Source organism: Tachyglossus aculeatus, chromosome 3 (assembly GCF_015852505.1).
Source record: "Tachyglossus aculeatus isolate mTacAcu1 chromosome 3, mTacAcu1.pri, whole genome shotgun sequence".
NCBI lineage: Eukaryota > Metazoa > Chordata > Mammalia > Monotremata > Tachyglossidae > Tachyglossus > Tachyglossus aculeatus.
In genome coordinates, this window is record NC_052068.1 from 75,632,123 (window position 1) to 75,659,047 (window position 26,925).

Genomic DNA, 26,925 nt, shown 5'->3' on the forward strand with positions numbered 1-26,925 from the left:
CAATAAAAGGAAAAATTAGATTAGGTCTTTGAGTATGGTGAAGGGGGATGTCATTTTGAAAGTGCAATATAGAGCGAACAATCTCCCATGTGCCTATGGGAGGAATCAATCAATCACCAGTGTTTACTGTGTGCAGAGCACTGTGCTAAGTGCTTGGGCAAATACAGTATGGTTGGTGGACACAATCTCTATCCTCAGGGAGTTTATGGTCTTGCAGAAGAAATACGTTCAGTTTAAAAACTAGTCTACTTTAAATCAGCGAAAGACTATTTAACCAATTTCTCCTTCACCCTGACCAAGGCAGAAGAGACAATAGTTGATCTTCTAACTGGTGGGTTATTTTGTTTATAATTTACCCATTACTCATATAAGTGCATGGTGATTCTTCCAATCTCTTTCTCTTTCTCCCCTAGTCCTGCTGTGTTAGATCAGGACTGTCCCACTTGAAAAACTTCCAGGTTATGCTGCAGTCTCCATGGCTGACTCCATTTAGATCCTACATCTCTCCCATTCTTCCTTTCCATTTTCTAGAAAAGGAGAGTAGGAGTTCTCAGACTCTACCTGATATTGATACTTACCACTTTTGCACTGCCTCGGCACTTATGCACTCACAACCATCTGTAGCAATTTTGGTTATAACAATTTATGTACACTTATCTACAATGTAAGTTCTTGTTTCTTCATACAGCCTTCTTTCTAGTTCCTTCCTCCTCCTATCTTGAAATCAGTTTGTGTCTGTCTGTCCAGTTGGATTACTAGCTCCTTTAAGGCAGGAATATCCTTCTATTGCTATTTGTACTCTTCAAAGGGCTTAGTAGCCCCTCTCAGGATCATATCTGGAGAGTTTCCAGTACTCTACCAGTCTCAATTATGGGAGGGAAAGTCAAGCAGAGGCATACCCATTCTATTCCTAGCTTGGGCAGTGGCTAGCAAGTGGAAGGCAATCCCTTTCAAGTCAAAACTCACCTTTGCAAGGCAGCAGCTGTATGGGAGGGAGTCGAGGCAGAGACTCAATTTAACTGCACAGAATAAGGCAATGGTAAACCACTTCCATATTTCTACCAAGAAAACTCTATGGATATACTACCAGAATGATTGCAGATGGAGGTGGGGCATTCTGCGAGTTGCTATGTGTCAGAGATGACTCAACAGCATAAAACAAGGCAAGGACGTAGTACAGGGCTAATCTGGTTTCTTCAAAGGAATAAACAACAAAGAGCTGAATGGAATCCTCAGAGCACAGAAATAGGCCAACCTGAAAAGGAGTCAGCCTAGGGAAATAATAATAATAATAACAATGGCATTTATTAAGCGCTTACTATGTGCAGAGCACTGTTCTAAGCACTGGGGAGGTTACAAGGTGATCAGGTCGTCCCACGTGGGCTCACAGTCCTAATCCCCATTTTACAGCTGAGGTAACTGAGGCACAGAGAAGTTAAGTGACTTGCCCAAAGTCACACAACTGACAAGTGGCGGAGCTGACAAGAATGTGAAGCCTGGATTAGACAACAGCCCTTAGCTCAGTATCAAATTCCTAGCATCGATGGAATTTTTCTCATTGCTTTCTGTTGAGCATGTATTGTGAGCAGAGCACTGTACTAAGCACCTGGGAGGGTATATACAACAGAGTTGGTAGATACAGTCTCTGCCCACAGTGAGTTTACAGTCTAGATGGTGAGACAGACATTAATATAAACACTTTATAACACATAATCGATAGATATGATAGCATAAGTGCTGGGGGTTTGAGAGCAGGGTGAATTTTAAATGCCCAAAGGTCACAGATGCAAGTGCATAGATGATGCAGAAGGGAGAGGTAACCGGGAAAAAAAGGGCTTAGTTGAAGAAGGCCTCCTTCCCAGACCCACAACACTGAACCAGAAAAAAAACAAACTGAAGGCATGTCAGTAGAAAAATGGTAAAAGTTGAAGAGTTAATCAACTGTATTTACTGAGTGCTTACTGTCCATGAGAGAAACCAACCACCACCCATCTCAAGACACTCCTTCCCCCTCACTCAAACCTTTCCTAAGATGCCACACCCTCCAGAAAAACTTCCCCAACTAGATTTGGATACGTCCCTCTTCCAAACCTCTCCGCCAACCAACCATTCCTCCAAGGAGATTGCAAACTGTTCGACTTTGACAGCAAAGAGCACTTAGCAGTGTTTGGCACGTAATAAGCATTTACTTCTCTGTGCCTCAGTTACCTCATCTGTAAAATGGGGATTAAGACTGTGAGTCCCCCATGGAGCAACCTGATCACTTTGTAACCTCCCCAGTGCTTAGAACAGTGCTTTGCACATAGTAAGTGCTTAATAAATGCCATTATTATTATTATTATTTGATAAATATATCACCCATCTGCAGATCCATCAAATGGCTAACTACAGCGGGTAACTCTCTCATCCGCATCTCATCTATGAGCACAGTCTCTTTCTAATAAAGAGGAGGCCCTGGGTGCAGGGCCATCTTGGGTGGGGCAGGGAAAAGGCCAAGCAGAAGTAGAATTCATAATCGGTTCTTTGGATGTTTAGTCTCTATTTCCATTCTGAGGTTTGCCATCTAGAGACAGCCCAGCTTTTCCTGCTGAAGGCTGGGCCCTTGTAGACCATACCCTCCTGGTTGGTAGTGGAAAGGTCCAATCTTGGTTTCGTATGGTAGAGTTCTGGCATTTAGTAATGATGAAATTAAGCTACCCAATTTTCTGGAGCTGAAGATAATCCATACTGCTCAGGAAGAAGCAGTATGAGAAGTAGTGTGGCTTAGTGGATCGGGCACAGTCCTGGGAGCTAGAAGGACTGGATCCTAATCCTGGCTCTGCCACTTGTCTTCTGTGTGACCTTGGGCAAGTCACTTAACTTTTCTGTGCGTCAGTTACTTCAACTGTAAAATGGGGGTTAAGGCTGTGAGCCCCTTGTGTGGGACATGAACTGTGTCCAACCTGATTACTTTCTATTTGTCCCAGTGCTTAGAACAGTGCCTGGCACATAGTGAGCAAGTGATGCATTTTATTCAAAAAAAAGGAAGGCCAATGCACGACTGACCACAATCCCAATAAGAGGGACTTCCATCTTTAGTGGAGTGTTAACTTCAAAGCCTCATTTAAGATTACTTCTGCACATTCTTTTAAGGCACTTTATCCAAAGTCGGGTCATATCTCCAGCTATTGAAATGTAATTATTAAACACACAGGGAGGTGGGGATGGGGGTGGGTGGGTATACTTTCCTGTTGGACCCTTTATGGCCCTCTTTAGCGTAGTGTTTTCTTTAGGCTCTATTTAGGCCAACTGCACACTGCTCTAGTACCATCAATGGACAAATCATCCTGGGATTATTCCTTCCAGAGCCTTCTTTATCAGAGCGTAGGCTCTGCCACAAGGATGCCCCTTAAGCAACATAGATACCTCCCTAGGGAAGAGAGGCTGGCTTCTGGCCACCTCAGGAAGGAAGTTTTTGTTAATGAAAGTCTCCCTCGTAGACAGGGGAAAGAGAGAGCTGACCTTTGTGTCTGAGAATACTGCTGTTTGAAGGTAAAATCACACTTATGAGAAGAATGATCTCTCACACATGGTGCTCATGAACCTTTAATAGGCCACTTTTTCTGACCTCTTGCCATGCAAGGGGGACATCATTTCCATATGTGGGGCTGCCCAAATCCCCATTTCTCACCCATTCCTCCTTATTTCCATTTTCCAGTTGTCATTAGTGAGGGAGACTGCACACTATCCTCATCAACCAACCACAGACAGAAGCTCCCTCTATGCCACCAAGAAGTGATGCAGATCAATCAATCAATCAATCGTATTTATTGAGTGCTTACTTTGTGCAGAGCACTGTACTAAGTGCTTGGGAAGTGCAGATGAAGATGAAGTTCATTAGTTACAGTATTTATTACACACTGATTGTGTGCCGTGCACTGTGCTAAAGGCTGGGGTGGGAACAAGGCAGATGGATCAGAAACAGTTCCTGTTTCATAATCTAAGAAGCAAGGGCAGACATTGTAATCCCATTTTATAGATGAGAACACTGAGGCAAAGAGAGGTTATTCGACCTGCCCAAGATCACCCAGCAGCCCAGGGGCAGGGCTGGGATCAGAAACCAAGTTTCATTTTGGACTCTAAGCTCCTTAATGGCAGGGATTGTGTCAACCACCTGCATTGTACTCTCCCAAGCACTTAGAACAGTGATCTGCATGATGTAAGTGCTCAATAAATGTCATTGACTGATTGATTGATTGACCCTGATTCTGGGCTCCATGCCCTTTCCACCAGGCCACACTGCTCCTTAACAAAGACAATCTTGGCCTCTGTGGTAGAGTTCTGGGTTTCAGAAATGTACTAAGCTCTCTATACTTAGCAGAACTATAGAATTTAATGATCGAATTGGAGACACAGGGAGACTGTGGATGATGATGTAGCCTAACATAAAATAATTGACAAGTTTGTTTAAGATACCTCTCACCCTTCTACAATGCAAGCATCAGAGGAGAGGGGCTAATGTCACCATAAATCTGCTCCTTCAGCACAGGCTTTTCTGGAATGAGTCCCATCTTACGGAGGAGTGAGACAGTCTGCAGACACCCACTGTCCTTGCTAGTGTGACAGTTCTGCCAAATGGAGTGGGTTAATTGAGCAAGAAAACTCCCATTCCCGATTCCATTAGAAGTTGAAAAGCAAAGGCAATGAGTTTCTCTGCCTCATTTGCCAATGCAAATGACATCACCACCTGCAGCTATCCCATTTTAGGCTGGTTTTCAGCTGAACTTTCATCATTAGTTATGCTTTCACGTCAAAAATCCCTCATTAATAATTGTAAAAAAGGCATTACCCACAACACCCCAATGAGGGAGGGAGTTTTGCTTTGCAGCCTCTGACCCCACACACTTAATGTATGAGAAATTACTAATAGCCACCATTCATCAGGGTTTTCTAGCCCTGCCTTAATCCACCAGATCACACTGCCATACAAGAACCAGATTGAATCTCTCCATCTTCAAACCCCTTCTGAAAATCCGCTTCCTCTGGGAAAAAATCCCCAGTTAATTCCTAACATCCCAGGCCTTGTTGTCCCAATGCATATCACGTTTATACAACAATCTTTAGCATTTGTTTCCAGAAGAACAATTTTTATTTTCTACTTAATTGTCACTGCTACTACTTCCAGAGAGGTGTGGCACAGAGAAGATAGAGATAACAGCTCACTTCAAATCAGACACCTTTAATCTTACTGCTTCCCAGGAGGTCTGAGCAAGTGGTCACCTGTCAAAATGGTTAGCTGGACCACTTAGATCTGTAGAGTTTGAACACATCCATTCATTTACATAAACCCACTCCTAACCCACACAGTGAATTGTCTCTGGCCCTTCCAAAGATGCTCCCAGGAGAGGGTGAAGCATCATTAGTCCCCGTGATTCATTCATTCATTCATTTCAATCTTATTTACTGAGCGCTTACTGTATGCAGGATACTGTACTATGCGCTTGGGAGGGAACAATATAACAGACACGTTCCCTACCCACAACTAGCTTACAGCCAAGAGGGCGAGACGGACATTAATATATATAAATAAATTACATGATGTCACTCAGGTTCTGTGGCTTCTCATTCATTTCATTCAATCATATTTACTGAATACTTATAGTGTGCAGAGCACTGTACTAAGAGCTTGGGAGAGTACACTATGACACTAAACAGACATATTCCCTGCCCACTACGAGCTTTGGCTGTCAAGCAGGAAGTTGGCATCCCTCAAGCAGTGTGGCTCAGTGGAAAGAGCCCGGGCTTGGGAGTCAGAGGTCAAGAGTCCTAATCCTGACTCTGCCACTGATCAGCTGTGTGACTTTGGGCAAGTCACTTGACTTCTCTGGGCCTCAGTGACCTCATCTGTAAAATGGGGATGAAGACGATGACCTGATGCCCCAGCACTTAGAACAGTGCTCGGCACGTAGTAAGCACTTAACAAATGTCATTATTATTATTATTATTATTATTATTATTATTATTATTATTATTATTATTATTATCATTAATAGTTCAGGTTCATTGCCCTTGGTGCCTCCTTTACTCTCCACCTCATGACATGATGTGACATCTTGTAGCCATGTGGCCCAGGGTGGAAGGACACTTTGGGTGCTAGGATCACTTCCCCCTTCTAGACTGTGAGCCCGTTGTTGGGTAGGGACCGTCTCTATATGTTGCCAACTTGTACTTCCCAAGCGCTTAGTACAGTGCTCTGCAAACAGTAAGTGCTCAATAAATACGATTGAATGAATGAATGAATGAATGAATAGGGTGTCCAGCAGTGGCAGAGTCTCCAGGAGATTCAGTGGACTGTCTTCCAGGACAGGGATGGGAAACATGTTAAACAATGGAGCTAGGCCCTGGGATTAGTTGGAGGATGGAGGGCATACCGAGTATGGCCTTTCATGTCGAGCTGTGTCGGGGGGGAATGGGGTGGCAGCCTGGGCCAAAAACCGGTCCGACAGTAGAGCTGGGCCCTGGGACTAGCTGGGGGATGGGGGTTGTGCCATGCATGGCCTGCAACCTCGAGGTGTATGTGAAGGGAAGGGGGTGGCAGGCCTGGGCCATAGATCCAGGCCGACAGTGGAGCTGGGCCTCGTCCTTGGGCTAAGTGATGTCACTTCACTTCTCTGGGTCTCAGTTACCTCACTGGTACAAAATGGGGGTTAATAATAATAATAATGTTGGTATTTGTTAAGCGCTTACTATGTGCAAAGCACTGTTCTAAGCGCTGGGGTAGGTACAAGGTAATCAGGTTGTCCCACGAGGGGCTCACAGTCTTCATCCCCATTTTACAGATGAGGGAACTGAGGCCCAGAGAAGTAAAGTGACTTGCCCAACGTCACACAGCTGACAAGTGGCGGAGCCGGGATTTGAAACCACGACCTCTGACTCCAAAGCCCGGGCTCTTTCCACTGAGCCACGCGATTAAGATTGTGAGCCCAATGTAGGACAGGGACTATGTTCAACCTGATTAACTTTTACCTACCCAGCACTTTAAACAATGTTTGGCACATAGTAAGCTCTTAACAAGCACCATGGGGGGTCGTGCCCTGGCCTGTGGTGTCAGGATGTGCGTAGGCTGGGGTTGGCAGGTAAGGTCTTCAGGGGGTGCCGTGGGTGAAAGGGGTCGGGGGAGGTGGGAGGCGGGCAAGGTGGGTCCAAGGAGAAGGAGGCTTGGAACGCCCTCTCTGCACTGAAAGACCCTCCTTGGACTGTGGCAATGACCCATAGCCTTGCCTCTCCCTCTCCACCCTGCAGAGCTCAGCTCAGACTGTGGTTGGGAACAGGGGAGGGGAGCAGGAGTGAGGAAATCTGAGGATTCAGGCATGGGGTGACAACCAGTGGGAATGTGGGGGGCTTAGTAATGTGCCTGTCACTTGGTAGCACTTAGCCACTTGCCAACTTATATGTTGCCAACTTGTACTTCCCAAGCACTTAGTACAGTGCTCTGCACACACTAAGCGCTCAATAAATATGACTGAATGAATGAATGATAATAATTATAATGGTACTAATTAAGCACTTGTGCCAAATGCCAACAATTTTTCTAAGCTCTGGGGTAGATAGAAATTAATCAGGATGGACACAACCCTAGTTCCACATGGGACTCACACTCTTAATCCTCATTTTACAGATGAAGGAACTGAGAATAATAATAATAATAATGGTATTTGTTAAGTGCTTACTATGTACCAAGCACTGTTCTAAGCACTGGGCACTGTTCTGAAGTGACTCGCCCAGGGTCACAGAGCAGACATGTGGCAGAGCCGGTATTAGAACCCAGGTCTTTCTGACTCCCAGGCAGGTGCTCTACCCACTAAACCATGCTGCTTCAAAAAAAAAAGAAAAAGAGCTGATTGAACACCTTAAAGCTGATGGCAAGGAATTTCTGTCTGACATGGAGGGGGATGGGCAACCGTTGGAGGTTTTGGAAGAGTGGAAGAGTGCCTTACCTCCTTCCCCTCCCCACAGCATCTGTATATATGTTTGTACATATTTATTACTCTATTTATTTTACTTGTACATACTTACTATTCTATTTATTTCATTTTGTTAATATGTTTTGTTTTGTTGTCTGTCTCCCCCTTCTAGACTGTGAGCCCGCTGTTGGGTAGGGACCGTCTTTATATGTTGCCAACTTGTACTTCCCAAGCGCTCAGTACAGTTCTCTGCACACAGTAAGCGCTCAATAAATACGATTGATTGAATAAATGAATGAATGAGTGGAGAGACATGGATTTGGGGGTGGATTGTATTTGTTAAGTGCTTACTGTGTGCTGGGATAGATACAAGATAATCAGGTTGGACACAGTCCCTGTCCCACATGTTACTCACAGTCCAAGTTGGAGGGAGAACTAGTATTGAATTCCCATTTTATTTATTCATTTATTCAATCATATTTATTGAGCACTTGCTGTGTGCAGAGCACTGTATTCAGCTCTTGGGAAAGTACAATATAACAATAAATAACAATACAATATAACAATAAACACAACGAGTTTACACAGATGAGGAAACTGAGGAAGAGAGAAGTTAAATGGCCAAGGTCACACAGCCGGCAAGCGGCAGAGTCAGGATTAATACCCAGGCCTTTCTACTAGGCCATGCTCCTTGGACTGATCGGCTTTTCAGAAAAAAAAAAAGGTAGGGGAAGCAGAGTAAAGTACTGACTGATGGGGAAAGGGGTGGGGAAAGGGGAGAAACGGGAGGGCAAAGAGAGGTGGGGGGAAAAGAGGAGAGAGGAGAGAGTGGAGAGAGGAGATGGCAAAGAGAGGAAGGGGAAAAGAGGAGAGAGGAGAGAATGGAGAGAGGAGATGGCAAAGAGAGGAATGGGAAAAGAGGAGAGAGCGGAGAGAGGAGATGGAAAGAGAGGAAGGGGAAAAGAGGAGAGAGAGGAGGGGCAAAGAGAGGAGAGAGGGAGGGCAAAGAGAGGAGGGGGCAAAGAGGAGGAGGAGAGGGCAAAGAGAGGAGAGGATGAAAGCAAAGAGAGGAGGGGGAGTAATGACAGGAGGGGATAAAGAGAGGAGAGGAGAAGGGAGGGGAAAGAAGGGGGCAGGGAAGACAGGAGAGAGGGAGGGCAAAGAGAGGAGGGGGCAGGGAAAAGAGGAGAGGTAAGGGTAAGAGAGAGAAAAGAAAAGAGAACAGGGTTGGGAAAGAGGAAAGGGGAGGGTGTAGAGGAGAGGGGAGTGAAAGAGCAAAGGGAGAGGAGAGGGAATGGTGGGAGGGAGAGGGCCCACTGGGAGCTGCCTGAACTCTTACCTCTCAATCCCCACGGGTGGGATTTGGGGGGAGAGGGGAAGGGGAAGTCGGGCTGGGGGAGGGACTTTCCTACCAGGCTGCCTCCCTGCCTACTCCCCCAGGGCAGGGGAGAGCACACATCTCCCCGATTTGGTTGGGGGGGGGGGGGGGCAGGGCCAGAGGGAAGGGAGAGGGAGATGGGGGCGAGGGTCAAGGGAAAAAAAGAAGGGTGCAAGAGGAGGGGAATGGGGATGAGCAGGAGGAAGGAGGGAGGGAGGGGAGGGAGGAAGAAAGAAGGAACGAGGGAGTTGCACGGAAACGGATCTGCAAAACTCAGACCCATGCAAATGAGACCCTCCTCCCCTTCCCCAAAACTCCCAGGCTCCACCCCTTGGAAATCACTCCTCTTTCGGTTTAAAAAAAGAAGGGGAAAAAGGTATCCGGCCTCCCTCTCTGTTAAAAAAGAGAGAGAGAGAGACCGTCTGCCTTTTTGGCATCAGTTTTCCTTCACTTGAGGGCCATGAGCTTCTGCAGCCCCTCTTGGGTCCCATTCACCAGCTGAGGGCTAAAGTGACGTCCCGCAAACTGAACCATGCCATGTGCCCAGAGGAACTGGCTGGCAAAGCTTCCCTTCCTGCTCCAGGTCCTTAACTTCCAGGCGCTGTGCTGTAGTAGACTCCCCCAACCCGGCACTTTTTACTTTCCGGACAAGAGGCAAGGTTAGTGACTTTTCTCCTTCTTTAAACCAAGGATCTTAGAGATTGAGCACTCTGGCCGCTGACCATCCCACTCTCCCTCCCTCTCTCCCGGTCTTCCTGCCTCTTCCCTGTTCCCGTTTTCACCAGGATCGTGTAAACCGGGATCAGAAAATAGCTGTTATTTCTTTAGGGCGATTCCATAATAATAATGATGATAATAATGATAAATAACAGTATTTGTTAAGCGCTTACTATGTGCAAAGCACTGTTCTAAGCGCTGGGGAGGTTACAAGGTGATCACGTTGAATCCCCATTTTACAGATGAGGTAACTGAGGCACAGAGAAGTTAAGTGACTTGCCCAAAGTCACACAGCTGACAGTTGGCAGAGCTGGGATTTGTACCCATGACCTCTGACTCCAAAGCCCGTGCTCTTTCCACTGAGCCAGCCCTTACTATGAGCTAAACACTGTTCTAAGCGTTGGGGAGGTTACAAGATGATCAGGTTGACCCACGGGGGGCTCACAGTCTTAATCCCCATTTTACAGATGAGGGAACTGAGGCACATAGAAGTTAAGTGACTTGCCCAAAGTCACACAGCTGACAATTGGCGGAGTTGGGATCTCTTCTGAAGTAGTTATGTCATTGTCGTATTTATTGAGCGATTGCTGTGTGCAGAGCACTGTACTAAGCGCTTGGGAGAGCACAACAGAACAGATACATTCCCGGTGTTCTTAATCCCGTCCATTCCCCAAGTTCTAGGAGCAGATGGCCTTCCAGCTCCATATACTCAAATGACTTTGGATAGTTTGCTGAAACTGAGTTGTTTCCTGGAAAGAAGCCCCGTTTCATCTTCCAGTGCTTTGGGGATCATTCGGTGGTATTTACTGAGTGCTTAACTGTGTGCAAAGCCCCGTGCTCAGTACTTGGGAGAGTACAATACATACCTCGAAAGCGATTCAAGAATCAACAGTTAACATTCTGTGTCTCCCCCCAACACACACACTCCCCAGTTCTTATCCTTCTTTGACTCCTGGCTTCATTCCCCAACCTGAGTCAGGGAACACAATACAATTCAGCTTCCTGCTGAGCTCTGCAATGCTTTTGTTTCCTGGAAAGAATTTGTTCTTTCGTTGAAAAAACATTCTGTTTTGGAACATTCTTTTCCACGGAGCAGTGTTGCTCCCTTTCGTGTCCCTGTCATAGGTGGCTTCTCTTCACAAACTTTTCAGCATCTGGGCTGCTACGAAGAAAGTCAGAGAAGTTGGGGATGAGACAGGATTTCAAATCCATACTCGTTGGCCACGGCAGAATCGCTTCCCAAATTGCAGTGAACATGACAATTCCTTCATTGTGCAGGAGTTTTTGATTTCACGAGCCAAGCGTGACCTGGTTGCTTGCTACAGGGTTTTTGCTTTCTCTGGCAATATTGATGGATAGAGTTGATAAATGAAACAAGAGGTGCTCACTGCAGGCACTTAGGAACATTCTTGACTGTAGTATAAAGCACCTTTTTTTGGACGAGATCTACAGTAAAGTTGGTCTTCATTTAAAATTTCTGGTTAGTTTTGCCCTCAGCACTGATGAAGCGCAAATGCAACCGGAGAACTCAGCTGTTTTAGATTTAGGAGAGATTACACTTAAACCTCTTTGTAGAGAATTTTGTTTCCAACACGAGTGTGGAAAATACTATTCCTTGAAATGTTGTTTCTGAAAATATACAAGGTTTACTTCTACCCCCACTTTAGAACAATAGCACTTACTGTTCTGATTTTGTTTTTGTTTGGTCAGTCAATCAAGCAAATTAATTGTTTATACTGTGTTCAGAGTGCGGTAGTAAGCTCTTGGAAGAGTACAATATGACAATACAACAGACATATTCCCTGCTGTGTGACCATGGACCCTCCTCTGGGCCCCAGTTCCTCTATCTGTAAAATGAGGATTTAATACCTGCTCTCTCTCATTCATTCATTCATTCAATCGTATTTATTGAGTGCTTACGGTGTGCAGAGCACTGGACTAAGCGAGACTGTGTGCCCCATGTGGGACCTGATGATCTCAGAGCTACCCCAGTGCTTAGTACAGTACTGGGCTCATAATAAGTGCTTAACAAATACAACAATTATTATTATTATTACTGTTTTCAGAAAGTGCATTTTATTTGAAATACATGGAATCTCTTGATTTAGTTCCTGGTTTTATTACTAACTCGGTAACTTGGCAAAAGTTTTGTTTCTCTGTATCTCATTCTTGCCTGTCCTGCCATCGACCCCCGGCCCACATCCTTCCCCTGGCCTGGAATGCCCTCCCTCCACACATCAGCCAAGCTAGCTCTCTTCCTCCCATCAAAGCCTTACTGAGAGCTCACCTCCTCTGAGAGGCCTTCCCAGACTGAGCCCCCTTTTCCCTCTCCTCCTCCCCATCCCCCGCCCTATCTCCTTCCCCTCACTACAGCACTTGTATGTATATTTGTACAGATTTATTACTCTATTTTACTTGTTCATATTTACTATTCCATTTATTTTGTTAATGATGTGCATATAGCTTTAATTCTATTTGTTCTGACGATTTTGATGCCTGTCTACATGTTTTGTTTTGTTGTCTGTCTCTCCCCTTCTAGACTGTGAGCCCGTTGTTGGGTAGGGACTGTGTCTATACGTTGCCAACTTGTACTTCCCAAGCTCTTAATACAGTGCTCTGCAGACAGTAAGCATTCAATAAATATGATTGAATGAATGAATTTTCTGATTCCAAGCAGTGGATCTTCTTGGGCTCTACTCTGGACATAAACCTTTCAGGGCAAGAGGAAGTCAGTGAAATTGGATCTCAAAAAGAATTATAATTCTGCATTCTGCCTAGCAGAACTTGAGGGAAGCAGCATGGTCTAGTGGAAAAAGCACAGGCCGGGAGTCAGAGGACCTGGGTTCTATTCCCATCTCTGCCCCTTGTTTGCTGTAGGATCTTGATCAAGCCACTTAACTTCTCTCTGCCTTAGTTCCCTCATCTGCAAAATGGGGATTCAATACCTGTTTTCCCTCCTATTTAGACTGTGAGCCCCACGTGGGACCTGATTATCTTGTATCTATCTCAGTACTTAGTACAGTGCTTACAATCACAATTAAACCACAATTATGGAGGGCACTCTTGGGCCTAGACCCACAACAACAAATTGATCAAAACTAATCTATCTTGTCATCGACCCTATTCCTCATTGTATTTTGATTTCTGGGAGTAAAGTCATGGAAGAAAAGTCAAGCATTGCATCTTGCTCACAAAGATCCCGTCATTATATCCTCTTCTTCCCTTGTATGGGGGCAGGTTTGAATGATCTCCATTTCCTGTTAGTAATTGAAGCCACTGAGAAGTAATGGGCTCAGTGTCACTGAGGAAGGGAAAACAAAAGGTTTTCAAAGATAAAGGAACACAAGTTTCCTTACTCATAAACTCAACACTGTCTCTGCTCCCGCTGCCTCTCTAACAAGTTGTGTAGCTCAAAAACAACACTTGGAAAGCATCTGGAATTTAGTTCACTCTTTAGATCACAGGTGCAACTATGATAGGCAGCTACACAATTGGCATTTGGTTTCATATAAAGATGAAACTTTTTGATTTTGAGATAGTAAAGATCTGGAAAAAAGGGGGTTTTAGTCCTTGATTGCAAATGGTTGAGATTACATTTTAGGTAACTGGAAAGTGCCAGTCCTTCTGATTTATATGTGAGATAGTTATTATTATTGTTAAGTGCCATCGAGTCATTTCCGATTCATAGCGACTCCCTGGATATACTTTCTCCAGAACGTCCTGTCCTCTGCCATAATCAGCAACCAGTTCTGGTATTTATTAAACACTTACCAAGGACCAAACATTGTGTTATGTGCCGGGGGTAGATATGAAATATCAAATTAGAAGATTAGAGATGATGATGATTGTTCAGTGCTTACTATTTTAATATTCTGCTCATCACATCTTCTATTATTAAAGACCCGGAATTTCAGTACAAACAAAACCTTTCTATATGCACAGACATAGAAATTGTCCCAACTATTGAGGGACAACTCAATATTGTCCCCCAGTACTAGAGAAGCAGCATGGCCTAGTGGATAGAGCATGGGTCTGGATGCCAGAGGACCTGGGTTCTAATCCTGGTTCTGCCATTTGTGTGACCTTGGTCAAGTCACTTAACTTCTCTGTGCTTCAGTTTCCTCATATGTAAAATGGGTTTTCAAGACTGTGAGCCCGTTGTTGGGTAGGGACCATCTCTATATGTTGCCGATTTGTAGTTCCCAAGCGCTTAGTACAGTGCTGTGCACACAATAAGTGCTCAATAAATACGATTGAATGAATGAATGAATGAATGAATACCTGTTCTCCCTTCTACTTGACTGTGAACCCCAGGTGGGACAGGGACTGTGTCTCATCTAATTAACTTGTATCTACCCAGGGCTTAGAATATTGCTGGTTATATAGTGAGCACTTAAAAAGTGCCATAAAAACATCACCTCAGCAGTCCTGAAAAATGGAAAAGCACCCGGACCTGATGGCTTACTTGTTAAGATCTACAAATTCAGTCAGTCAGTCAGTCAGTCATATTTATTGAGTGCCTACTGTGTGTACAACACTGTACTAAGCGCTTGGGAGAGCACGCTACAGCAATAAAGAGATACATTCCCTGCCCACAACGAGCTTACAGCCTAGAGGGACCACTGGGTTTGAGCACTTATACAAGCACTTGTCCAGCTATGGACTACTGAGGAAGCGCCACAGAATCTTAAAGAAGCCACTTTTATTGCCACCTTCAAGAAGGAAGGCAAAAGATCAGATTGCAGCAAATACGGAGGTATCTCATTACTCTCCATCGCTGGCCAGATAATAATAATAATAATTTTGGTATTTGTTAAGTGCTTACAATGTGCCAAACACTGTTCTAAGCGCTGGGGGAGATACAAGGTAATCAGGTTGTTCCACATGGGACTCACAGTCTTAATCTCCATTTTGCAGATGAGGTAACTGAGGCACAGAGAAGTTAAGTGACTTGCCCAAAGTCACATAGCTGATAAATGACAGAGCTGGGATTAGAACCCATGACCTCTGACTCCCAAGCCTGCACTCTTTCCACTGAGCCACGCTGCTTCTCTGATGCAAAGTCTTATGTAAAGATCTTATGCAAAGTCTAGTGGATCCGCTACTAAAGAATATTGCTGCCTGAACGCTTCCTGCATCATGGAGGGACTTCAGATGACAACACCATGCAGCAGGCATAATCTTTGTCGCAAATCAGATACAGGAAAGGTACAGGGAACAGCACTGGGAACTTGCTATGGTTTTCATAGGCCTTTCAAGAGCTTTTGATACCATTTGTAGATCCAAGCTGTGAAATGACTGAGCAAATTTGACTGCCTAGAAAAATTCAGCTGAGACTACTTCATGATGGCCAAAGTTGAGGGTCTGAGCCATTCCCCATTGCCAGTGGAGTAAAGCAGGAATATGCTAGTCTGGTCTCGTTCTATGCCACCATGCTGGAAGATGCAACAAGAGATTTTGAAGCAGTTGTTAGAATATGCTCCTGTATCTCTAGAAAACTCTTCCATTACGACACTACCTGTTCCCCTTCCTACTTAGATTGTCGTCCCCAAGTTGGGCAGGAACTGTATCCAACCTGATTATCTTATCTTATTCGTTGGCACAAAGAAAGCACTTAATGAATACCATCATTATTATTATCATTATTATTACAACAGACCTTGAGTATCATCCAGAGTCCTAGAGACAATCATTCAGTAACTTCTGTATCCAGAGTACTGTGCCCTGATGTCACACATCCAAAAAAGACATACAAATGATTGTAAACCAGCACTTAGCACAGTGTCTGGCACACAGTATGCTCTTAACAAATTCCATAATTATTAATTACTATTAAACCACTTTGTCAAACCCACCAGGCCATAATGGGCCTAAAGAAAACAGAGGCAATGTATCAAGCTGCACGAGGGAAACCCATACACACTGCCAAAAATTGATTTTGGCAACATGTAGCACTGTAACTAAACACTCATTGAATTCTATTACCTAGGGAGACCACTAACCAACAGTCAATCATATTTATTGAGCGCTTACTCTATGCAGAACATTGTACTAAGCACTTAGAAGAGTACAATATAACAGACTTGGTAGACACATTCCCTGCCCACAGTGAGCTCAAAGTCTGGACGGGCAGACAGACATTAATGTAAACAGATCATAGATGACAAGAAAGTAGAAAAACAAACTGAGAAAGTCAGTGCATCGTTTAGGAGACTGTCAAACAAAACGTGGCAGCACCATGGTATCAGACCAACAAAAGTTTCACAGAGCTGTAGTGCTGCCCAACCTCCTTTATGACTGGGAGGTCTGGACCACAGCTTTGTGGATTTCCGCCAACATCATTTCCAGGCGATCCTCAAAGTCAAATGGCAAGACGGGATCCCAACCAATGAAGTTCTGAAATGAGGTCAGTCTACTAGCTTTAAAGCGCCGCTCATCTCAGATTTGAGATCTATTCCTTTGAACACACAACTTCAGCTTGACAGTTATTGGTAGGGAGAGATGGGGCTGAGAGTTTCTGGAGTGTGGGGCTATGCACACAATAAGCCCTCAATAAATATGTTTGATTGAATGTTTTGGCCCAAGCTTGATGTAAAGGAATGCTCAGATTCAAGGAAATCATCAAGAGCTCTTACTCCCACTCCCAAACTGTTTTTCCACTAAATCATTTTGATTTGCAAAGGCTTATGAATTCTAGGTAGAATAGCTTCATTAATTACGTAGGAGTTTTTGAGGAAACGGCCAATCTTGATACTAGCATTAGTGTTTATTGAGAATCGATTGGTGTACTGCCTTGTAATAAGCAGTTGGGGAATAGTAAACAAGCAAGTGGCTTAAAATAAGCTCCCTGAGGACTGAGATTGTGTCTACCAATTTATTGTACTCTCACAAGTACTCCCTCTAGACCGTAAGCTTGTTATGGTCAGGGAACATGCCTACCATCTCTATTATATTGTGCTCTCCCAAGAACTTAGTACTGTGCCCTGCACACAGTAAGTGTTCAATAGATACAATTGATTGACTGATTGACTGATTCCCTGCCCAGAAGGAGTTTACCTTCTACCGTCACCTTGCTCCATTTCAGGAAAAAATATTTATTTTCTGGAGTTCTATCAGTGCTGGTGAAGGTTTTGAGTGTTTACCAGGAAGTTAAAGCCTCCTTGGTTGGAGAACTTTGGGAATTACACGGTTTGGAGGAGGCCATCTTGGCACAGTGCTGGATAATAGGGCACTCCCAAGAAAAGGGTCAAAACTTGAATAAAGTAGAAGTGCTAAGGATATCACTCATTTCCCCAACTAGCTGTTGTTCAAAACTCAAATTTCATTATGTCTTTTTCTTCCAGAAAGCTTTATCAAGACATTACAAGAATATCACCTGGTGGGTCCCGTGAGGGTGGATGAAAGTGGCCATTTTGTATCTTATGCTCTGAACCACCATGTCACCAATGCCAGGAAGAAGAGAGACCTCAGGGGAAAAGATGATTGGGTGTATTACAAAATTTCTCAAGAAGACAAGGACCTGTTCTTTAACTTGACTGTCAGTCGGGGATTTCTCTCCAATAACTACATACTGGAGAAGCGATACGGAAACCTCACAGGGGCCAAGGTGTCCTTTCACTCAGGAACCTCCTGCCACCTCACTGGTACGGTGTGGCAGCCAGAAACCGACTATGGAGTGGCAGCGATCAGTGTCTGCAATGGACTGGTAAGTGAAACCCTTCCCTCCCCCAGACCCTCCCAGCCTGAGGATATCTGAGCTCTAGACCTGAGCAAGGTGGAGGATGGAAATTTTGGGAAATGGGATGCTGAGACATTCCCCAGCAACATGGTTCCTTTTACCTCTCAGCGACTATCAGCCTATATGGATCTTTTCATTTTCCTTCCTTGCCTGATGGAGCCCACCTATTGACAGATTAAATCCATATCAATTCCTGAATCTCTACCAATCAAACAATCAATCATTGTTATGCACTTACTGTGTGTAAACACTGAAGGAAGCACCAGGGAGAGTACAGTTGAGGAAGTAAATGCTATCCCTGCCCTTGAGTTGTTTACAGTCTAGTGGGGGAGACAGACATTAAAATAAATTAAAGGTAGGGGAAGCAGGTAGGGGAATTTAAAGATATTTACATAGTGCTACTGGAGTTGGGGGGTGAGGGAAGTACCTAAGGGCTTAGAGGATGCAGACTCAAATGCATAGGTGATGCGGTCGGGAGGGCTGAGGACATGAGAGGGTTTTTAACAACACTTGCAATATTTCCAATGTTCCCCATCTACTACTACTACTAATAATAATAATAATAATGGCATTTGCTAAGCGCTTACTATGTGCAAAGCACTGTTCTAAGCGCCGGGGAGGATTCAAGGTGATCAGGTTGTCCCACTTGGGGCTCACAGTCTTAATCAACATTTTACAGTTGAGGTAACTGAGGCACAGAGAAGTGAAGTGACTTGCCCAGAGTCACACAGCGGACAAACGGTGGAGCCGGGATTGGAACCCAGCTCTCAGAACAGTGCTTCACACATACTAAGCGCTTAACAAATGCCATCATTATTATTATTATTATTATGACCTCTGACTCCCAAGCCCGTGCTCTTTCCACTGAGCCACGCTGCTTAATGGATTCAAGTGGTTTGTTAGTTGTTGCTGGTTGTTGGAAGGGGTAACTAGATAAAGAGGGTGGGGAACTACAGCTCTTGATGGTGTTTTTTCCCTCCTCTATATTACAAAATCCTCCTCTAGACTGCAAACCCCTCCTCTAGACTGTAAACTCTTCCTCTAGACTGTAATCTCCTGTTGGGCAGGGAACGTCTACTAACTCTGTCTATACTGTACTTTCGCAGGGGCTTAATATAATGCTTGGCACACAGTGAGTGCTCAATAAATAGGATAAATTGATTTTGGAGTGGGGCTTTGGGGGGATTTTCCTGGGGAATTGATCAGGGTGGAGCGTCCATGGAAAGCAAGACCTTAAAGTTGGCTGCTATTGGGGAACAATGATGAATCACTTGGAAGAAATTTGAATTTGGTCGTAGAACGTTTAATCCCCATTACATGCCTAACAGATTCATGCCTCAGGAATCAGTCCGATCGATGGCTGATGATGTTGGCTCTGTTCATTGCTGATCCTGGGTAAATCAGGAGAGCTGGTGACTAATGTTTGGGCAGCAGCAGCATGGAAGAGAGTTGAGGGTGGAGGCTTAAGTTTACTGAGCATAAGGAGGCAATGATAAACCACTTCCATATTTTTACCAAGAAAACTCTACGACTACACCACCAGAACAATTGCAGATGGAGAGCGGGGCGTGCTCGGAGAGATGGGTCCGTGGTGTCACTATGGGCTGGAAACGACCCGACGGCACAAGACAAGATATTTTTTCTCGCCCACCCAAGACACCCATCCTGCAAGACACACAAGAGAGTTTTTTTGTCATGAATGTGGGAGAAGACAGCAGTGGAGAGAAGGGAATTGTAAACGCCAAAGTTTTGTGGGGACTAGTAGTTACAGAAACCATATCTCAGATCTCATACAGGATGAGAATCATTTGCTTGGGCACAACATCTGGGTACGGCTAGAATCCGAGACCTTTCTAGAGATGCAGAAGCAGCATGGTTTAGCTGGCCAGAGAATCAGGGGACCTGGGTTCTAATCCTGACTGCCACATTCCTGCTGTGGGACTTGGTCAAGTCACTTAACTTCTCTGTTGTTCAGTTTCCTCATCTGTATTATGGGGATAAAGTACCTACTCTTCCCCAGCAACCCTTGGACTGTGAGCCCAACTTCGGGCAGGGAGTGTGTTTGACCTGATTGTTTTGTATCTACCCCTACCCCTAAGTTTAATACAGTGCTTGATACTGGTAAGCATTTGACAAATATCATCAACATCATTGTTATCATCATTTCCAGGGAGCTGGTGGCAGGAATCTGGGATGCCACCATCTCTTTCGTCACTTTGGATTTGCCCACCACCGAGGCTGGCCCTAGCTCAGCACCATCTTTTCATCCCGCATTCAGTCTTTCTGAACTCTGTGGGTTGACTCAAAGCCATCTAAGACAGGAGGACAGAAGCAGTGTTGGGGTTCAGGGCCAGCTGGAAAAAATTGAAATGCAGCTTGAATTTGGGCTGATGAGATGATGTCTCTGTCTCCCCCTTCTAGACTGTGAGCCCACTGTTGGGTAGGGACTGTCTCTATATGTTGCCAACTTGTACTTCCCAAGCACTTAGTACAGTGCTCTGCACACAGTAAGCGCTCAATAAATATAACTGATTGATTGATTGATTGATGTCAGAGTCCTCGGGGTGGGCCCTGAGGTATTACACTGAGTTGTTGTACCTGTCTGTCTTTCTAATCCTCATTGACACTAACTTGCCCACTAATGTTAGGCATGATCCTTGCAGATTCAGGCTCAAACTGGAACTTTCTCCAGGAAAATTCCTTCCAGAACATATCCCAGCTCATTGCTCATTGCTGACTGTCCCTCATCTGTAATCTGTAAGATTTTCTTTGGCTTGAAGAGGACTGAGAGGCAGAGAGAAGGAATGAGAACAGATATTTGGCAGGGCCATGAGAGATTCCCCATAGCCGGTCCACATTTAAACTAGTCATCTAGTCAGCCTCGTTTCGATCCATTAGCCTTGGCTTCCAACTTAAGGCCTTATTTGACAGCAAGCTCCGAGATGTGGGATTATTTATAGTAGCATTGGTGGACATTGGCTGCTTCCAGCCAAATGTGGCTGCCAACATAATGTGTCACCACCACGCCTTCTTCAGTGTTCCCATTGGAATACCAAGGTTCAAAGGATGTAATCGTGTTTTTGTTCCACAACATTATTTCAGTCAGTTTTACAATTCACATTAGTGGAGGCTAATATTTTTCTGTGTTCTATGAGATTCTCTAGAGGCATTGCATGGGGTTTTAGTCAGAATTAGAGGCAGCCCGCCTGAAGCAGAATAGAAGGGTATGTTATTTTGTTTTGGGGAAGGCAAAGAAGAGACTAGGTGAGACAGAAGTACTCTTTGGAGGGAGACTACCTACTTTCATTCTATGGCCTAAAGAAATTGATTTTTACCACATTGATTAGGACTGGATGGTTTTAGGGTTATAAATTCTCCATTTTTAGGAGAGGTAAAGAGAGGTCAGGTTACACTCCAAGGACTATAGCCCTGCCCACAAAGTCTTCACTTTGTCCCTTCTCTTATTTCATCACTGGACCAATTAATATTCCAGAATCTCCGGATCTGCCTATCATCAGGCAATCACTTTGCCTGTCCATACAAACCCACCCACCTGCTCTCATCTTCAGCTGCCAGCAGGTCTATAATGCACACCTTCTGGTTCCGTGGTTCTGCAATAAACACAGAGAGCAGAGAAATCTGGAGCCTTTTCCTCAAGGAGCTTACAATCTGAAGGGCTGAAAGCAAGATGTATCAAAATATATAATAGGCCTCTACATCTTTATTTGTATTTAATGGAGAGATAGGCATGCATCTTGCCATGGTTTAAACGAGAAAATGGCTAAGACCCTTTGCCATTTCTTACTTAACCACTCTGTGTACCATACCTAAAGATGGTTTTTTGAAATGAATGAGGGCTTAGCAGTGTCTACTGCTGTTAAGATCTGCTCTGCGATGCCAGACTTCACCTGTTCTTTCTACCAGCCTTCTCAGTATGTGTGCCATTAGATATAGAGGGTTAGGGATGAGAGTGTGGATGGCTTAGTGCAAGACATCACACCTGCAAAAATAACCCACATGCAAGTCCTGTTGTCAGCAGGGGATCCAACTGGTGTCAGAATATTGCTCAGTTGGATGGAAAGGGACAGAAAATGTATACTACCATATTTTCATGGGCTTGTTCAGGATTATAATCTCTCTTTTGACAGTGGAATCTTCAAACAGCTCTGTTATACAGGCATAAAAAGTGCATGTATGAAATACACATGTGAGTGGTGGTGTGTGTGAAGGGGTATCCACTAGTTGTACCAACAGTGTATTTCTCAAGTATCCTTTTTTCCTTTTCTCCCCATTATTTTTAAAGAAAATACCTAGATGTTTTAGAATTTTTCCAGGCCTTGAAATAAAATCTCCTGTTGAAATCCGGAATCTTTGAATTTCAACTGAATCTGAAGATTAGAAAGTTGAGCATTTTTGGATTCCGTTCCAACTACGCAGTTTGTAGCAATAGACCAAGCAAATATTCACCAACAAACGGGCCCACGTTGCAGCCTAGATGGAAAATTTCTGCAAATCAAATTAGTGTCCAATTTTGTCAGTATAAACAATCTGGCAAAGTCTATTTTGGAGCCTTTTATCCACATGAGTGGGCAATTTGCTGGGGGAGAAGTGGCCAGATATAAGGGGGGTACAAACCCAACGACAGTTATTTTCTTTTGATAGTTGATCGTGCCCCTTGACATGCATTTTCCGTGCATTTGCCTGAGCTCCTAAAGTAATTTGAAAATGGGATGTTTGCTGTTTCTGGATTAACCCTCTTTGTCCCCAATGGCTTTCGTCAACAGTGAGGAGATTTATAGGACACAACACAGCAGAGACTGCTTTGGTCCCTTTGAGGCAGGAGTAGGCTTTCGGGATAAAGCAGGGAGAAGGCACTTGCCCAAGACTGCTAGAGTGCTCATGACAGTCTTCCGTTTCCCTCCATACCACTGAACAAGCTCAGCCGGTCAGCCTCTAGCTAAGAAGCAAAACTGGGAATGGGGGAAGAGAAAAAAAAGGAAGGTTATGTAAAGGGGTGGAGTTCCACATTGTTTTTTTGTGGGTGTGTATGGGGGTGTGGGAGTGTGGGTAGTCCTTATTTGAAGGTGGCACCATTAGAGGTGAATGTTGCCCATGGGTTTGGGTGTTGGCTAATGCAGAATCTATAGTGCTGACAGCGCTGTGCCCAAACCAAAATGGACTCTGGTTGTGGGTGGGCTGGCAGGGTTTTGGTATTTGCTCCTTAGTTTCCTGATTCTCTCTTAGCTTCTTCCCAGAGGGAGTCACCGAGAGTCTGTCGGCTGCCACTGACTCTTGGATGTTGGTGTTAGGGAGGACAAGAGCAGGAGGGGAGACCGGATTAAGTGCCCAGGCATGGAAATCCCTTAGCACTACCCAGATCCGATGTGATTTTATGGAAGTTAGGTCAGCCGGGAAACCAGTGTTCAGCCTAACTCCTGCTAGCTAAATATCACCCCCTGTTTTTACAATGTACCTCTGCTCTCTCTTAGAACAGTTTTCATCAAGTGTACACAAAGAGGATGACGACTTGGCTTTTGGTGACTATTAGAGCCCTAGTACTGAGTGGGCAAGAAATGTATACAGAAAGTCCTTGACTTAGATCGCACTGAGAGCACTTCAACATGTACTCTTTTTCAGTTGTACCACACACTGGTTTTGTCATTGCAACAGTAACCTCCAAGGTCTAGTGGAGAAAGCTTCGGCCTGGAAGTCAGGAGACCTGGGTTATTCTCCACATCACACAAAAACTCTTCACCATTGGCTTTAAAGCATTCAATCATCTTGCCCCCTACCTCATCTTGCTACTCTCCTACTACAACCCTGTCCGCACACTTCATTCCTCTAATGCTAACTTTTTCACTGTACCTCGATTTCATCTATCTTGCCATCGACCTCTCGCCCACATCCTGCGTATGTTCTGGACCTCTCTCCCTTCTCATATCAGACAGGCAATCACCCTCCTGACCTTCAAAGTCTTACTGAAGACACATCACCTTCAAGAAGCTTCCTCTGACTAAGCCCTCCTCTCCTCTTCTCCCACTCTCTTCTGCGTCACCCTTCATTCAGGGTGCCCTGAATGTTCTATTAATCACATCTAGAATTTAGGTTGGGCAGAGACATTGTCACTTCTTGTATAATACCAAGTGCACCAGTGTCTCCAATGGCTGCCTGTCAACTTATGAATCAAGCAAAAACTCCTCACTTTCGGCTTCAAGGCTGTCCATCCCCTCTCCCCCTCCTACCTCACCTCCCTTCTCTCCTTCTCCAGCCCAGCCCACACCCTCCGCTCCTCGGCCGTTAACCTCCTCACCGTACCTCTTTCTCGCCTGTCCCGCCGTCGACCCCCGACCCACGTCCTTCCCCTGGCCTGGAATGCCCTCCCTCCACACATCCTCCAAGCTAACCCTCTTCCCTCCTTCAAAGCCCTACTGAGAGCTCTCCTCCTCTAAAAGGCCTTCCCAGACTGAGCCCCCTTTTTCCTCTCCTCCTCCCCATCCTCCTCGCCCTACCTCCTTCCCTTCCCCACAGCACTTGTGTATATATTTGTACAGATTTATTACCCTATTTATTTTACTTGTACATATTTACTATTCTATTTATTTTGTTAATGATTTGCATATAGCTTTAATTCTATTTGTTCTGATGACTTTGACACCTGTCTACATGTTTTGTTTTGTTGTCTGTCTACCTCTTCTATTCATTCATTCATTCATTCAATCATATTTATTGAGCGCTTATGTGTGCAGAGCACTGTACTAAGCGCTTGGGGAGTACAAGTTGGCAATATATAGAGATGGTCCCTACCCAACAGCGGGCTCACAGTCTAGAAGGGGGAGAAAGACAACAAAACAAAACATATTAATAAAATAAAATAAATAGAATAGTAAATATATACAAGTAAAATAAATAGAGTAATAAATCTGTATAAACACATATATACAGGTGCTGTGGGGAGGGGAAGGAGGTAGGGCGAGGGGGATGGGGAAGGGGAGAGGAAGGAGGGGGCTCAGTCTGGGAAGGCCTCCTGGAGGAGGTGAGCTCTCTGTAGGGCTTTGAAGGGAGGAAGAGAACTAGCTTTGGAGATGTGTGGAGGGAGGGCATTCCAGGCCAGGGGGAGGACGTGAGCCGGGGGTCAACAGCGGGACAGGTGAGAATGAGGCACAGTGAGGAGGTTAGCAGAAGAGGAGTGGAGAGTGCAGGCTGGGCTGTAGAAGGAAAGAAGGGAGGTGAGGTAGGAGGGGGCGAGGTGATGGAGAGCCTTGAAGCCGAGAGTGAGGAGTTTTTGCCTGATGCGTAGGTTCATTGGTAGCCACTGGAGATTTTTGAGGAGGGGAGTAACATTCTAGACTGTGAGCCCATTGTTGGATAGGGACCGTCTCTATATGTTGCCAACTTGTACTTCCCAAGCGCTTAGTACAGTGCTCTGCACACAGTAAGTGCTCAATAAATACGATTGAATGAATTGAATGGATGAAAGGCACCACTGTACTAACAGGGAGGAGACTGCAATTTTCCACATGGGAAATGTATATTCACAGTTTCGCCGTTAAGTAGCGAGAGATAATAGTTAAAATTTTAAGATCTGGGATAACAGATTTACCAATCCCATAAAATTTCACAGGTAAATACACTCAGTTAAAGTAAGAGCTATTTTTCTCTTGACGTGTTGTAATTTCTCATCCATACCGATTCTCCTCCTGCCTTCCATGATGGCTCCTACAGCTAGCTGTTGATCCTTCCAGAAAAGCATCCTCTTCAGATTTTGCTGCCTCTCTCAGCCTCTTCTGGTTTTGCCACATCTGTTCTCAGCCTTCTGCCTGGGGAAACCGACCTTGCCCTTTCCCTTTCCATGCTCTTCAACACCTTCATCATCCCACTTCAAAATGAACATCCCCAACCTTGCTTCTTTCTACCTTCTCCTCCCAAGGGTGGGTAGGTCAATCACTAATCAATGCTACTAACAGAGCATTCACAGAGAGCACTTGGGAGAGTACAACTAAGATAGAAGACACATCAATCAATCAATCGTATTTATTGAGCTCTTACTGTGTGCAGAGCACTGTACTAAGTGCTTGGGAAGTACAAGTTGGCAACATATAGAGATGGTCCCTACCCAACAGTGGGCTCACAGTCTAGAAGACTGTTCCCTGTCCCTGAGAACACGTTCCCTGTCCTCTATGCTATGCTTACACTAGAATGAGAGAGACAGACACACAGATATTATTAGGGCCCGAGGGGACCTGGTATGGAGCACAGTCTGAGGGACAGGGCATTAAGGATGGGGAATGAGAGAAGGGAACTCTGGATAAAGTTGATTGATTGATTGATTGATAAAGAACATTTTCATGAGTCAGGCAGCAATGGAGGGCAGGAGGGAAGGGCAAGGACTTAGCTGGGGCTGATACTGGACATCAGTGTGGGATGCCAGAACAACCTGATGCCGACAGGAAGTTAAATTTGCCACTCTGTCATGGAATCATTAGAAGCTCTGTTAATGGGCCTGATGCAGGAGGAGCCTGTGGTGAGCAGCTGAACTGGGATTTCGTGATTCGGTGTGGCCAGCCCTGCCCCTCATTACCACCGATCACACCACCCTAGCACAGCTTTGTCACTGGCTTGTCTCAGGCTCTTGGGACTTGAGTTATTTCCAAGTATGTGGACATGCCCGAGAGAGTTCTCTTCAGCATGGCCCCTGCAAAACTTCTTGGCTTCTTCTCCCTCCCCTTCTGAAGAAGGGCCTGGACCTAAAGCCTGTGAGATTCCTGCTGAAATGGAGATGTGGGGCACCCCTGTTTGCGTCGGATGTGCTCTGGGGTTCTCCGACTCCACAGGGTCCTAAACTGGGGGAGAGTCTTTGTTAGTGATGCCCAGCTTGCCCCAATTGGGGATGATTGGGCCCAGATTCAGCCTGCCTGCAGAAAACACAGATCCCGAAGCTCTGCCACCCACATTGTAGGGGCTCATTAAGCAGCATTAAAACAGCACGGGCAGGAAGCTGGATGATGAAAACATGTTTCCAGCATGCCAGGGCCTTCTGAAGAAAGGCCAGTGGGGACAAAGATCCATCCTGTCACAGATGACGCTTTTCTCAATCTAAATGACACCCCTGCTGAGAATCTGCCACTCAATTTGAGGGTTTTATTTCTTCC

At 45.0% G+C, this 26,925-nt stretch overlaps 1 protein-coding gene and 1 non-coding gene across 3 annotated transcripts in view; both read left to right on the forward strand.

Annotated features, from left to right (window-relative positions):
- Positions 1-818: 818 nt before the first annotated feature.
- On the forward strand, positions 819-956 carry LOC119925921. The gene has a single exon (XR_005449848.1). It is a non-coding gene; the product is annotated as a small nucleolar RNA SNORA7 (small nucleolar RNA).
- An 8,897-nt stretch (positions 957-9,853) lies between these two features.
- ADAMTS12 (ADAM metallopeptidase with thrombospondin type 1 motif 12) overlaps positions 9,854-26,925 on the forward strand; it is a 345,960-nt gene continuing 328,888 nt past the window's right edge. For both annotated transcript variants that reach the window (XM_038743882.1, XM_038743883.1), the window contains exons 1-2: positions 9,854-9,980; positions 17,382-17,743. In XM_038743882.1, the coding sequence (XP_038599810.1) occupies positions 9,854-9,980; positions 17,382-17,743 (489 nt within the window). The remainder of the gene's footprint in view (positions 9,981-17,381; positions 17,744-26,925) is intronic.